Below are 13,923 nucleotides of genomic sequence, written 5' to 3'. Positions count from 1 at the left end.
CATCTTCAAACCTTTAGCATTTTTGCATATTATCAACAAAGCCTACCAGAAAGAGATAGGAGAAATTCTACTTTAAAGAGCTACAGAATATACAAAATACCTAGAATTCTACCTGCTAAGATGAACACCGGAACTACATAATTTTTTTTGGGGGGGGGGCAGGGCAATGAAGGTTAAGTGACTTGCCCAGGGTCACACAGCTAGTAAGTGTCAAGTGTCTGAAGCTGGATTTGAACTCAGGTCCTCCTGAATCCAAGGCCAGTGCTTTTATCCACTGTGCCACCTAGCTGCCCCATAAATTTTTTTTACAAAGCAATCTCAACACAAATAAAGATAGAACTAAGTAATTTAGACAAATATCCATTGCTCAAGAGTTAGTTGATCCAATATAATAAAAATAACAATACTAAGTAAATTAATCTGCTTATTCAATGTCACCAAATTATCAAAGGGTTACTTTACAGAATTAGAGCGAAATAATAACAAAGTTAATTGAAATTAAAAATGAAATTCATCTGAAGAAACACAAAGTCAAGAATCTTAAGGGAAATCATATTTTTAAAAAGGGAGAAGAAAAGGGGTCTACCATTACCAGATCTCAAACTATAATACAAAGCAGAGATCATGAAAACAGCATTATACTGGTTAAGTACTAGAAAAACTGGTCAATAGAATAAATTAGGTACACTTCAGACTTCTGTCTGTCAATAGTGACTTCCTATCTGATAAATCCAAAGATCCCATCTACAGGATTATGAACAGACTAGTCAACCAAAACTGTTATGGTGGAGTGGCAAGAAGAGCTAAGGAGTTTGTGACAGTGATCTGGGCCAAGGAGGACCAGGCCTACTTCTTTCAGTCAGCTGGGTGGGACCTGCAGATTGGCCCAGCCAGCTTTTATGAAGATGGAGGTGATGAAGAACTTGTTTCACTTTCCCAGCTAGCACCCAGTTCAGTGTTCAGAGTTATACTTCCCAGTGACAACAGGGTGTCATCATTCAGAGACCTTGTTCATGCCCAAGAAGATGATGAAAATGATGAAGAGGGTCAAAGGTTTTACATGGGAAGCTCAAAGAGAAGTGGACAACAGATTGTTGGCTCCCCAAGAGAGAAATGTCCCCATGAATTGGTGGAAGATCTGTTCAAGGGTATCAAGGAACATGGTTGTCAGACAAATGGCCAAGAGCCCTGATGGGACTAAGAAACCAAAACCATTGGCAGGGGGCAGCCCCAGAGAAGTCTGACTACATAGCAAGAGAAAGATGACGATTTTCTGGCCAAGACGTGCATGTAGTATTGAAACTCTGGAAGAGTGGATTCAGCCTGGACAGGGGTGAGCTGAGAAGCTCCCAAGACCCATCTAATGCTCTAACCGATTCTGGAATCTATCTACAGAAGTGAAGGACTTACAGAGTTATGAAGGTTATCACATGGGGGACAAGTCAATTTGGACATGGAGGCGCACTGAGATGAGAACTTTGTAAAGGCCAAGGGAAATTGGGCAGCACCACCCCCCAGCTAACGAACACAAGCTCTCCAACGAAGTAGGCAAAGAACAAGGCCAGGTCCTCCATTTCATTTGCTGAGTCAGAGCCCATGACCAAATCTAAATCTGGCTTATTTATTGTGGCACAGTGATACAGAAATTTAACCTTCATCGCAGGATCAGCAATATCCAGCTTTTCATTGTCAAACCCAGCCAGCAATGGCAATCAGGACCACCTTTCTGAAAAAAGCTGGCTGAGAGCCTGACCGCAGAGCAGGCCAACCTGCTCAATGCTATTATTGTCCAGTGTCTTCTCCCTTCCTCCCTACTCCCCCACACTTTTCCCTCTTGTTTCTGTTCACAGCTGTCTGCTGCACACATGTATCAATCTGCCCTGCGTGTGCATTGTGCAGCACAGTGTTCTCTGTGTGTTCCCTTGGGTCTGGGTTCTTAGATCTTGGTTGGACATTTTGTTTTATCTCTAGTTGCATTCACTGGATTTTTGTGATGATCAGTGAATTTTTTTAAAAAGTTAATAATAGGGGGCAGCTAGGTGGCACAGTGGATAGAGCACCGGCCCTGGAATCAGGAGTACCTGAGTTCAAATCCGGCCTCAGACACTTAACACTTACTAGCTGTGTGACCTTGGGCAAGTCACTTAACCCCAATTGCCTCACTAAAAAAAAAAAAAGTTAATAATAACAAGCAAAAAAATCTTTTTTTAAACTGGAAGGCAATCTGGCAGAAACTAGTTACAGATCAAAATCTCACACCATATATCAAGATAAGCTCCAAACAGGTACATAACTTAAACATAAAGTATGACATCAAAGACAAATTAGAGGATCAGGATTTCTGACCTATGGATAGGGAAGAATTCATGACCAAACAAAGGATAGAGAAGATCACCAAAAAATAAAATACAAATAAAATGGATAGTTTTGATTATATAAAAGTATTGTTTTTGTACAAATAAATGAAAAAGATAAAATTAGGAGGGATGCAGGTAACTTAAGGGAAAATTTGCAGCAAGTTTCTCTTATGAATGTTTGCTTTCCAAGATATATAAGGAACTGATTCAAATTTATAAAAATAAGAACCATTCCCCAACTAACAAATGGTCCTAGGATAGGCAATTATCAAAAGAATAGATATTTCCAAGGTAATAATAGGCATGTGAAAAATACTACAATATTATAAATCATTCATGGGAGCAGTAAATTAAAGCAATTCTGAGGTTCCATCTCCCATATTTAAGTTTGACAAAGTTGACAAAAAAGGTAAATGATAAATATAGGAAAAGCTGTCGGGAAACCAGCACGTCAGTGCACTGCTGCAGTGAAGTGAGCAGAACTGAGAGAATATTTTATACAATAAAATCCTTGTGAAAACAAGCAATTTTGAAAGGTTTAAGAACTTTGATCAACATAATGAGCATTTTTTAGAGTACTAATGATGAATCATGCTATGCTTCCTGAATGAGAGGTGCTATATTTGGGGTACAAAATGGGGTATATTTTTTGGACACAGACAATGCAAAAATTTGTTTTTTCTTGACTATGCATTTTTAATTCTTTTTTTGTTTTGTTTTGTTTTTGCAGGGCAATAAGGGTTAAGTGACTTGCCCAGGATCACACAGCTAGTAAGTGTCAAGTGTCTGAGGCCGGGTTTGAACTCAGGTCCTCCTGAATCCAGGGCTGGTGCTTTATCCACTACGCCACCTAGCTGCCCCCTTGACTATGCATTTTTGTAACAAGAGTTTTTCCCCCAGTGGTGGGGTTGAGATGGGGCAGAAGGGGGGGCCAAAAACAAAACAAAAAACAAAAACAAAAAACTGTGCGATCTTGAGATGGGGCAGAAGGGAAGGATAAAAATTGTCATTAATTGAAAAACAACTTTTTAAAAAAATAAGAAAAAGAAATTGAGTAAATAAGCAAAAATGTAACAAAATTTTCATTGTTTGAAAATACGGATTGCTTAGAGAATCAACTAAAAATTAATTAAAATAATTTCTGCAAAGTAGCAGGACATGATAAACCCACATAAATCATAATTTCTATATATTAGCAACATAACTCAGCAGGGAGAAACAGAAAGAGAAATTACATTTAAATTAAACTATACACTATATAAAATACTTGGAAGTCTACTTGCTAAGTAAGATACACAGAGAACTATTATAAATAAAACTATGAAACACTTATGGAAATAAAGACAGTCCCAAATAACTGGAGATTTATCAATTACTCATGAGTAGGTAGAGCCAACATGCTACCTAAATTGATTTTCTTATTCAGAGCCATATAAATCAAGCTACTATAGGATTATTTTATAGAGCTATAAAAATAATAGCAAAATCATCTGGCAGAGCAAAAGGTTAAGATTCTCAGGGGAAACAAATGAAAAAAAAGTAGAAATGTCTAGCAGTAATGTTTCTTAAATTATACTACAAATATATATAACATATATGTACACATATATGTCTGTACTACAAATTATCAAAACTATTTGGTACTAGTTAAGAAATGGAGAGGTTGATCAGTGGAATAGATTAGGTACATGACATATCGAAACAAATGAACTCAGCAGCCTAGTGCTTGAAAAAACCAAGGACACCAACTAGTGGGGTAAGAATTTACTACTCAACAAAAACTGCTGGGAAAAAAAAGATATCAAACTGGAAGAAATGAAGTTTAGATCAAGAGCTCACAATACATACCAAGATAAGGTCCAAATAAATATGTGACCTAGATAGGTCACATTATAAATTAGAGGAGCAGGGAAGAAAATATTTTTTGCAACTATGAATAAGGAAGGAGTTTATTACAGAATGGGTAGAGAGCATCATAAGAGTTAAAGTAGACATCTTGTTCATATGAAATTGAAAAGTCTTTATGTAAACAAAATCAAATTAAAATGAGAAGGAAAACCATTAACAGGGGAAGTGGGGGGGGGGAAACTTTGTTAACATGTTCCTTTGATAAAAATGACCTGATATCTAATATACATAAGGAACTGATTCAAATATATAAGAACAACAGCCATTTCCCCCGTAGCTAGTAAGCACCAGAGCTGGTATTTGAACTTAAGTTTTCTGGGGTTTTTTGCATGTTTTAAAAAATATATTTATTTTTATAATAAATGTTTTATTTAAAGCTTTGAGTTCCAAATTCTATCCCCCCTCCCTGAGGTGGTAAGCAGATAGAGGTTATGCATGTGCAATTATGTAAAACATTACCATATTAGTCATTTTGTATAAGAAAATTCAAATAAAAGGAAAAATTGAGAGTGAAAAATAGCATGCTTCAGTCTGTGTTCAATCAATAGCAGTTCTTTCGCTGGAGGTGGATAGTATGCTTCATCATTAGTCCTCTGGGATTGTCTTGGATCATTGTATTGCTAAGAATAGCTAAGTCATTCATAGCTCATCAAATAATATTGCTGTCACTGTGCACAATGTTCTCCTAGTTCTGCTCACCTTTACTTTACATCAGTTCATATAAGTCTTTCCAGGCCTTTCTGAAATCATACTGCTTGTCATTTCTTATACATTCCATCATCTTCCACAGATTGTTTAGCTATTCCCCAACTGATAGGCATTCCCTTGATTTCCAATTCCAAAATATTTCTTACAAATAGGTCTTTTTCAGGATCTTTGGAATATAAACCTAGCAGAATACAATGTTGATGGAACTATGAACTCATTCGAACTTTCTTGACATTTTGAATTATATAAGAAAAGTCACTAAACTCTTCATACTCTTTGGACCAGCAATCCTATTACTAGGGATATACTTCCAAGAAGGTCAAAGTCAGAAAAAAATGGTCCAATATATACCAAAATATTTATAGCAGTGTTGTTTGTTTTAGTAAAGAACAGGAAGTAAAACATCATTTTGAGAATGGCTGAAAAAAACACTTGGCAAATGAATGGAATGGAATATTATCAAGTAGAAACGACTAATATGAATAATTTGAATATTTGCTTGAATTAATGTGAATTCAAATAAATAGAACCAAAAGGGCAATATAGGAAATAAATAAAGCATTTATTAAGCATTTACTCTATGCATAGCACTGTGGATAGATAAAAAAGTAAGAGCCTTTTTCTCAAGGAGGCGATAATACATATGGATAGTTTCAGCTGCAAGCTAGATAGAAAGGTCCCATCCATGATCCTTAGGGTACAGCAGCAAAGCAGATGGTGATAGCCCTTCTTTAATGGCATTGCCACTGATAAAATCATATCAGTTGCTGATGTGGAACCATATGACAGTATTTGATAATTTGACACTGACTATAACAATAGAAATGAAAAGGTCACTAAAAGTAAAGCAAACTCTGAGTAACCGAAAAAATAATGGTCCTAGAGAACAGATTAAAAAAAAACAACATACCTCCTTCCTCACAGTAAAGGAAGAAGGAATGCAGCCTCAGGTGTTTTTGCTTAATTGTTTTTCTTTGTTCAATCTAAAGGGAGAATATTTCCAGAAATAACAACAATGCAAAAGGCTTCAATACATTTTTTTTTAAATGAACTTCAGGAATTGGAACAAAGATAAATAAAGGGAAATTTACAGGGAAATGGATAAAATATGTGAGTGAAACTGATCTCAAAAGGAAAATGAGACATACCAAAAAATTAATATAAAGGGTCTAGCCAGGGCAGCTAGGTGGCACAATGGATAAAGCACTGGCCTTGGATTCAGGAGGACCTGAGTTCAAATTTGACCTCGGACACTTAACACTTACTAGCTGTGTGACCCTGGGCAAGTCACTTAACCCTCATTGCCCCACAAAAAACAAACAATAGTAATTGTGAAAAGAGTCTACCCAGAAACTCTAAAGTTTAGTGGAAGGGGAAGAAATAAAAAACCATGAAGCAAATATAACAATAAATGAGATGGAACCCTGAAAATAAATGAGCTTGCATGAGTTATGTAAAAAAAAAAAAATTGAGAAAAATTTGTCAGTGTAATCATAACCCTGTCTTTGAAAGAGAGAGAAGGCCAGGCTTCCTTTAATAGAGAAAGGTAACCTCAGAATTTTATAAAAGCATTGATGAAAACATAAGAACCCTTTAAAATTATTCACTTTCTCTTTCTGTAGTTTTATACTTATCAAGCAATTTTATGATCTTAATTGGATTTGCCAAGTAGGTTTCCTCTAGTGAGAAAGGGATATGCTGACTTAATCATATAAGCATGGCTCATTTAACTAAAAATTGATAGAGAGATATCCACAATCTTCACAAATCAAATTTCTTGCTTGTTCATGTAGCATAAGTTAATTCATTTAGGACTAACCTAGGGATTCTTAACCTTTTTTGTCATGGACTCATTTGTCTGTCTAGGGAAGCCTATGGACACTTCTCAGTTATGTTTTTAAATGCATAAAATGAAATACACAGGATTACAAAAAACCCCAATTATATTCAAATACACTTATCAAAATATTTTTTGAAGGTTCACAAATCCCAGATTAACAATCCTTGGCTTAACCAATCCTGGATGAATTAACAATAGAGTTCTTAGCCTATAAAAAGAAAAAATAATGAAATCTTAGAGAAGTCACCATCTCAAGGCTTAAAGAATTACACAGGAGAATGAATATTTGCTGATGTGAATATTTAAAAATCTATTACTTTCAAAACATTTTCACGTGGACAAAATAAAAAAAAATAGATATAGTAGAAAATAATATCACAAAAGGTATTCTACATTATCAGTGCTGCCTTCTTTCCCCCAAGCACTTCTTATATGCAAGATGGGAGTTATAGCCATTACTCAACACCACTGTGGGCATAAAAACCTTATCTATTGTTTTCCCTACAAATATTCTAAAGGCAGAGAATACAGACTAGCACATGCACCTCTGTATGCTTCAAGAAAAAAAGAATGTCCAAAGAGATAGATGAAATGCCAATAGCTGTGTCTGTAGAAAAAGACAAGCCCCAAAGAAAAGCACAAAACTGTATTGATAGTTCTTAAAATGATAACTATGATAGAAACGTGGATTTCCTTCCACTACTAGAGGATACCGAACAGATTTTATTTTAAGACCAAAGCCATAATGTATCAAATATATAGAAAAGGCAAGATTAAAAATGTTAACTAAAAAACCCCGTTTTCAAGTTGTAATATTTGGCATGATCCAGATAATACTTAGTATTTTAGAATTAGTTTTCATTTTTTCACCTGTGTTTTTGGCATTGTTTATCAGGCAATAAAGCCTGACTAGAGCTGCCTCTTCCCTCACGCCATAGAATTTCTTTGAGTAACAAAAATATAGTACAGCATTTCCTTTGTTCTTTTTCTCAAGCAGGATCATTTCCCCAGCTCTTGGTATCTTCTGGTACAATCTGTCCAGTTTCTAGTACAGACTCCTACTCAACAGCTGTGGAATGAATCCCCTCGAAATGTGAGGTTGAAAAACTATCAATCTGTATCCTCCTCTTTTCTCTATCAAAATGGACAAAGTCTTGGAGGTGGAAACGGGCTGCCAATTGGTTTGCCATTTTCTTCAAGGCAAGAAATGCTACGACCACTTGGAAAGCAAGGAAGACTGTGAAGATGATGTTGACTGCTCGTTCCAGGGGCTGAATTGTCAGACCTTCATTAAAGAGCAAGAAGAGTAATAGGGGCAACTGCAGCAGAAGGCTCAAGAGCCAAAAGCCAGCCAGCTCTGGAACCTGCAACAGTAAAAATATTATTAACAAGAACTCTATTCTCTTAATAAGGCTATAACCACAATGAGTCAGTAAGTACCTATTTAGAACCTACTCTGGGTCTGGCACTGTTAGGCAATATGGAGGATAAAAAGTAGTAAAGATAAGGAATAATTCATTTGAGAAGATAAAGCAAAGGGAAATTAAACAATCCGAGAAGAGCTCAAAATAGCACAGGTTAAAATAACTATCAATCGAATATTAATAGAATCACAAGGAGGAAGTATTATAGCAGAAAAAGCAATAGACCTTGTAAAGACCTGGGTCTGAATCTTGCTGCTTACCCTCAGCAACTATGTGATCATGGGCAGGCCATTTAACCTGAGCCTCAGTTTCCTCATTCATAAATGTTGATAAGGATCAAATAAGCTATTTTACATAGATGACTTTGTAAAACTTAAATTGTTTTATAAACGTCCACTATTATTATTTGTATGGCATAGAACGTGTTTAGCTAGAATGAGTCAGAGTATAATCTATACATATAACGTGGGGAAAATTGATGAGAGTTTTTTCCTTTCTTTTTTAGACTCAGGTTCCAAAGATTCCATTTGGTGTTGAAAGAGTGTTTTATTGGCACAGTCGAAAGTCTTATTACATTCAAATACAGCACTGATAATAAGACTAATGGTCTGAAACAGGACCTTACCTTCTCCTGTAGGTTGCCCATATATCCTAAATATAACCGGATGGCCTCAATTAAGGTTACTAGTATGATGACGGTGATTAGAATGAATTTATAATAATCAGGCAGGATGGGATACTGCAGACAAAGCCAAAGTGAGAACACGTCACTATTCTTTCACGTCATCCAGGCAGTAATGTCACAGCTGACTCACAGAAAGAAGCAGGTTAGAATAAAGGAATGCAGACTTTTGTCTTGTTGACAACGTAATAATGTAAGAAACATGTATGAGGAAGTTAGGCATAAGCAATCAGATTTGATACTCACCTTCACGTGGAGCATGATGATACTACACACCCACCAAAATGGAAAGAAGTAAATGTTGAAATAAAGAGACATCTGTAATGCCAAACTGGAGACTATTTCATTATCTGAAGGAGAAAGGAGCAAAAAACAAAGCAAACCAAAATACACCCTCAACCATAATATTTCAGAAACTATTTCAGAAATAAAATTTTCACTCCTCCAAATCCACATTAACACAAGGAAAAGTGAACAGAACTGGAGTTAGGATTTTTTTAAAATTCAAATTTTGTGCTAATTTAGAACTTACCAGAAGAAGGAAAATTGACCTTAATATTAATTAAATAAATATATATTAAGCATCTACTATATAAAAATTACTTGATTCAATTCTGGAGACTGGCTATTTTTGGTGACTAGAAATGGGATAATGTGTCTTTCAGAATAGTTTATCATCAGTTTGTAATTACTGTCTATTGAGTCTTTCATTGTTCATACAGACAAGTGTGGTCTCAATGTGTAACAGATAATTATAATTAGTAGCTTTTATTGCAGCCTGTGGGGGGAAAAATGTGAAAAATGCACACGATCACTGGGTTCAATGTCTCATATGTAAAACCAAGCTCTCCATAACTCAGTTGCCCTGACCACCATATTATTATAAAGGACTACATCAATCATAAGTTTGTTCTGCTAAGAAATTACTACAATCACTAGAGATTAGGATGCAGTACATTTTTCATTTTTGTAAAAGAGAAATACCTAAAGGAGGCAATATAGACTCTATCAGAGTACAAAGATGGTTGAATTTCAGAATAAGATGAGGCCAAATTTCATATGCAAAAGTGCATATTTTGAAACAATCCATCTTCTTTAGTTGTTTAACATTCCAAAGGTTTAAAATTGTTAAATAAAATATTACCCCTCTACTATATCTCTATGGTGTGGGGTTTTTTTTTTGGGGGGGGGGTGCAGGGAAGAAAACTGTATCTACCATATATAAGGAACCCCCAGTGAGGAAATGTCCTCTACCAATACTAGGTCAGCATCTGATCTTCAGGTTAAAGTCTAGAGTTTCCTGGGGCACTGAGAGTTTAGGATGGTGACTTGCCTCAGGTCACAAAGCTGGTATTTGTCAGAAATAGGATTTGAACCCAGGTCTTCCTGTCTTAGCCTGGCTCCATAACTTCTACACCATTGTGGATTTCTATAAGTGGAAGCTTTTAAATAGTTATAAAGAACATATTAAAATAAACAATACTATTCTTAACAATAAAAATAATTTCTGAAGTTCTTGAAAAAAGTTCATGTATTGGTGCAATTAATGGCCTTAAGATGTTAAACCTACTATGAAGTAAATCAAAAGCCTAACTAATCCCTTTTAGGACCTGCATTGTAGTTGCTAGGATACATATACATGGTACTAAAAATATTTAGTGATGAAAACTTAGAAATATAGATTTTTCTTTTAGAAGTCAAATACTGATTTCTTCAGGTACTGAAAGCAGAAAACGTAGAAACAGTTGTTTTCTAGGTAAAATTTTAGAATGGTATTAAATTAGTAGAGCAGAAATAAGTCAGTTTCTAGGTAGGAAGGCAGGTGCTGCTATTATCCCTGCTTTATTGTTGAGAAAGGGCAGCTAAGTAGCAAAGTGATGGAGTGCTAGGCCTGGAGTCAGGAAGACTCTTCTTGAGTTCAAATTTGGCCTCAGACACTTACTTGGCTATATTGATGTACCCCACCGCCCCATCAGTATGATCCTGGATAAGTCACTTAACCCAGTTTGCCTCAGTTTCCTCATCTACAAAATGAGCTGGAAAAGAAAACGGCAAAACCACTCCAGTGTCTCTACCTAGAAAACCCCAAACGGGGTCACGGACTGAACAATACTGTCGGGGAAACTGAGGCAAGCATAACAGTCGGGTCCTCCAGACTCCAGGCCCGGGGTTCTATCTCCCGAGGTCCCCTTCTGAACTTGATCAGTAAGGTATTAATGCACTCCTCCCTCTCCCAACCCCAGACACCCGAAGGTTTGCTTGCAAGCAGGGAGAGCGACCTAGAACTCATTGTTTCAGAAGAGCCAAGTAGAGGGCTGGGAATTCTTGAGATGCTTGGTTTTTCTTTCTTTTTTTTGGCCCATACCTAATATTTCATCGGTGTAGGGAGCTCCCCCCAGGGATTCGTGTTCTTGCAACTATTTGTTAATTTCCAGTGTTAAGAGATCGGGCAGGGAGCGCGAGGATGTGTCCAGAATCACACAGTTTGAACTTGAACTTAGGAGTTTTCGCCCTCCCTCTTAAGGGGGGAGGGGAAGGGTACCACTAGACCATATCTAGGATGGGGAATCATTAATTAATTGACTGATCGATTCACTCCTCTCCCAGTAAGGGGTCCTCGTGAAATCCAAGCCCCGTTACCGGCGAATGGGGAAGGATTCTGGCAGGAAGGACCCCTTCTCCCCCCACCCCACCAGACCATGTTGAAGACCGAGCCGCCATGTTAGATGTGGGCAAGAACCCAACGTCATTTCCCGCCCCCTTCTCCCCACCCGCGCCCTCTTCTTTACTGTCCACAACCCCTTTTCCAAAGGCCCTCGCCACTCACCGGGGTTGCTGGTGTATTCCGGGCCGGTCCGGTTTGTGTCGATAAACACAGTCCGGCTGAAGGACACCAGCCGCTGCCGGACCGGATCAGGCAGCTCCATGGTTTCGCTCTAGGGACCCCCGTAGCCCACCCACTCTCAGCGGAGCCCTGGCCTCCTCCCTTCCCCCACCCCAGCAGGCGATAGTTCCTATGGCAACCCCAGCGGGGCGGGGCGGAGCCACAGTCCGGCCCTAGGCGCCTGCGCGCTTAGGACCCGCCATCCACCTGGGCCAGACTGAGAAGCTCGACTGGCCTTGGGATCAGCTGTGGCTGATGGGTTGTGTAGTCCTGCGTCTTTGTTTTACATTTAGGGGAGCTGAGGTCCAGAGACATGAACCCTCTCGCAGCCTCATGCAGGCCCTGGCGAGAACAAAGAGGCCTTGGTTCCGTCCCAGGAATTCTGTGCAGGAGCCAGTTTTCCCCCCTCAACAAATGCCTCTATTCAGCCCCGCTCCGCAGTCCAATACAGCCTAAGAACCAAACCGAAAAGTCTTGGAAAATGCCTCCTGGGTCGAACCAGAGCCCCGGGGCAGAAGGAAGGGCCTGGGGGAGGGGGTGGCTCCCGCATCCTCTCCCTCCCCTCCCTTCCCCCCACCCCCCCCATCTTCCTTCCCTTAGGCGTGGAGAAGCCTCAGGCAGACGGGCCCCGAGGCGCACAGGCCTCCGGGAGATCCCGGACCCACCAGGGAAAGAAAGGCACCCTGGGAGGTGCGCTGTCGTAATGGTGTGAAAATGAAAGGCTAGGACCAAAATCCCAGGGAATTGAGGAGGGAATTGTTACTATTGGCTGTAAAAAAACATTTATTAAGCACCTACTACGTGCCAGGCCCGCTTCTAAGCCCTGGGGAAAAGGAAAGAAACAATTCAAAAGGTTTGGAAACATTTTAATCTTGAGACGCCAAAAGGAATAAGAAAACCATGGGGAACGGAAAAAGGGAACTGTTTGCCTATGTGTTCCCAGAAGGGTCAATGACCTTCACAAATTAAGTTTCTTGCTGTCCAGAGCAGCTAATCACTGGCTTCCAGGATTCTAATATTTTAGGGAGAAACGGTTACAATAACTAATAAGAATTATGTTTGCTTAACATTTGAGATATAAAAGAACTTTACTATTTGCCAACATTCTATTTTCACTGTCTTTTGAGGCCGCTGTCATATCTTTCTCTTTATTTGGAAATAATGCCTACTCTAATACTGTATTAGCTTATATAATAATAAACTTTAGTCTTACTCTAAAACGGGGATTCCGGACCTTTTCATCTAAGGGACCTTTTAGCACACTGGTGAAGCCAATAGAGGCCTTCTTTTAAATGCCTAAAATAAATTACATAAGATTACAAAGGAAACCAATTATATTTGTAACCCTTGATTGGGCCAGTTACACCAGTCTCTCTCATTGGTAGAGACTGACTATTCAATCTGCCATGCCTATGGAAAGGGTGGGATCCTCTAGCTTCTAGCTTCAAGAAAGAAGATACAAAATTCCAAACCCTCTTCAAGTTCATGAGGGGAAAAAGATTTTGAGAAGAAGCCAACATGTCAAACTTCAATCATATCCCTATTTCCAGCTCACTACACTAGAGACTTCGGAAAATTTCCCCTTGGGTAAAATCTGGGTCTCTCTCTTGATTGAACTCATATAGCTTCCAAAGGCAGAGCTCATTAAATCCATATTGTATGGCATATAATCTTCTATGTTTACTTCTTCTGATTTGTTTGACTATCAAGTTGGATAAATGGGTTTTTATGCTATATGTGTTCATTATGGGACTGGCATTTGGTGGAAAGAGTTGTTGTTTGTCCTTCATTCTCAAAGAAGACCATGACACTGGGATGATGACTTGCACTGAATTGGATTTAAGTGAGAGAGGGCTGTGCAAGGTCACCAGCCTCACTCTCTCCTCCAGAGCCATCTGGGCCCAGTGGCAAGATATATTTCAGGATGACTGGAGATGGTCCTAAATATTTTTAAGGCAATTGGGATTAAGTGACTTGCCCAGGGTCACACAGCTAGTAAGTGTCTGAGGGGAGATTTGAACTCAGGTCCTATTGACTCCAGGGCCAGTGCTCTATCCACTGAGCCACTTAAGAGAGTCAAGCATTGGATATAAAGCTTGGGGCACTCCTTTCCTGGTTAA

The 13,923-nt window shown here is 38.5% G+C and overlaps 1 protein-coding gene and 1 pseudogene across 1 annotated transcript; one reads left to right on the top strand and one right to left on the bottom strand.

Moving 5' to 3' along the window:
• The first annotated feature begins 650 nt into the window (after positions 1 to 650).
• On the top strand, positions 651 to 2,040 carry LOC122743340 (annotated as a pseudogene).
• Positions 2,041 to 6,185: 4,145 nt separating this feature from the next.
• Positions 6,186 to 12,344, bottom strand: TMEM17 (transmembrane protein 17). The gene is made up of 4 exons (XM_043981123.1): positions 11,747 to 12,344; positions 9,166 to 9,269; positions 8,863 to 8,976; positions 6,186 to 8,177 (listed from the first exon to the last, which is right to left on the bottom strand). The coding sequence occupies exons 1-4, from the start codon at positions 11,844 to 11,846 to the stop codon at positions 7,872 to 7,874; spliced, it is 624 nt and encodes a 207-aa protein (XP_043837058.1). The 5' UTR covers positions 11,847 to 12,344; the 3' UTR covers positions 6,186 to 7,871.
• Between the last annotated feature and the right edge of the window lie 1,579 nt (positions 12,345 to 13,923).

The sequence above is a fragment of the Dromiciops gliroides genome, chromosome 2 (assembly GCF_019393635.1).
Source record: "Dromiciops gliroides isolate mDroGli1 chromosome 2, mDroGli1.pri, whole genome shotgun sequence".
NCBI lineage: Eukaryota > Metazoa > Chordata > Mammalia > Microbiotheria > Microbiotheriidae > Dromiciops > Dromiciops gliroides.
The sequence above is the reverse complement of the archived record's forward strand: the minus strand, read 5'-3'. Positions and strand labels throughout refer to the sequence as shown.

Excerpts from the sequence above, each read along its gene's own strand:
- TMEM17 (XM_043981123.1), bottom strand. The coding sequence starts at position 11,846 with ATGGAGCTGCCTGATCCGGTCCGGCAGCGGCTGGTGTCCTTCAGCCGG. Across the intron at positions 9,270-11,746 it reads GGAATACACCAGCAACCCCG|ATAATGAAATAGTCTCCAGT; the intron begins GTGAGTGGCGAG and ends TTTCTCCTTCAG. Across the intron at positions 8,977-9,165 it reads TCATCATGCTCCACGTGAAG|TATCCCATCCTGCCTGATTA; the intron begins GTGAGTATCAAA and ends CTTTGTCTGCAG.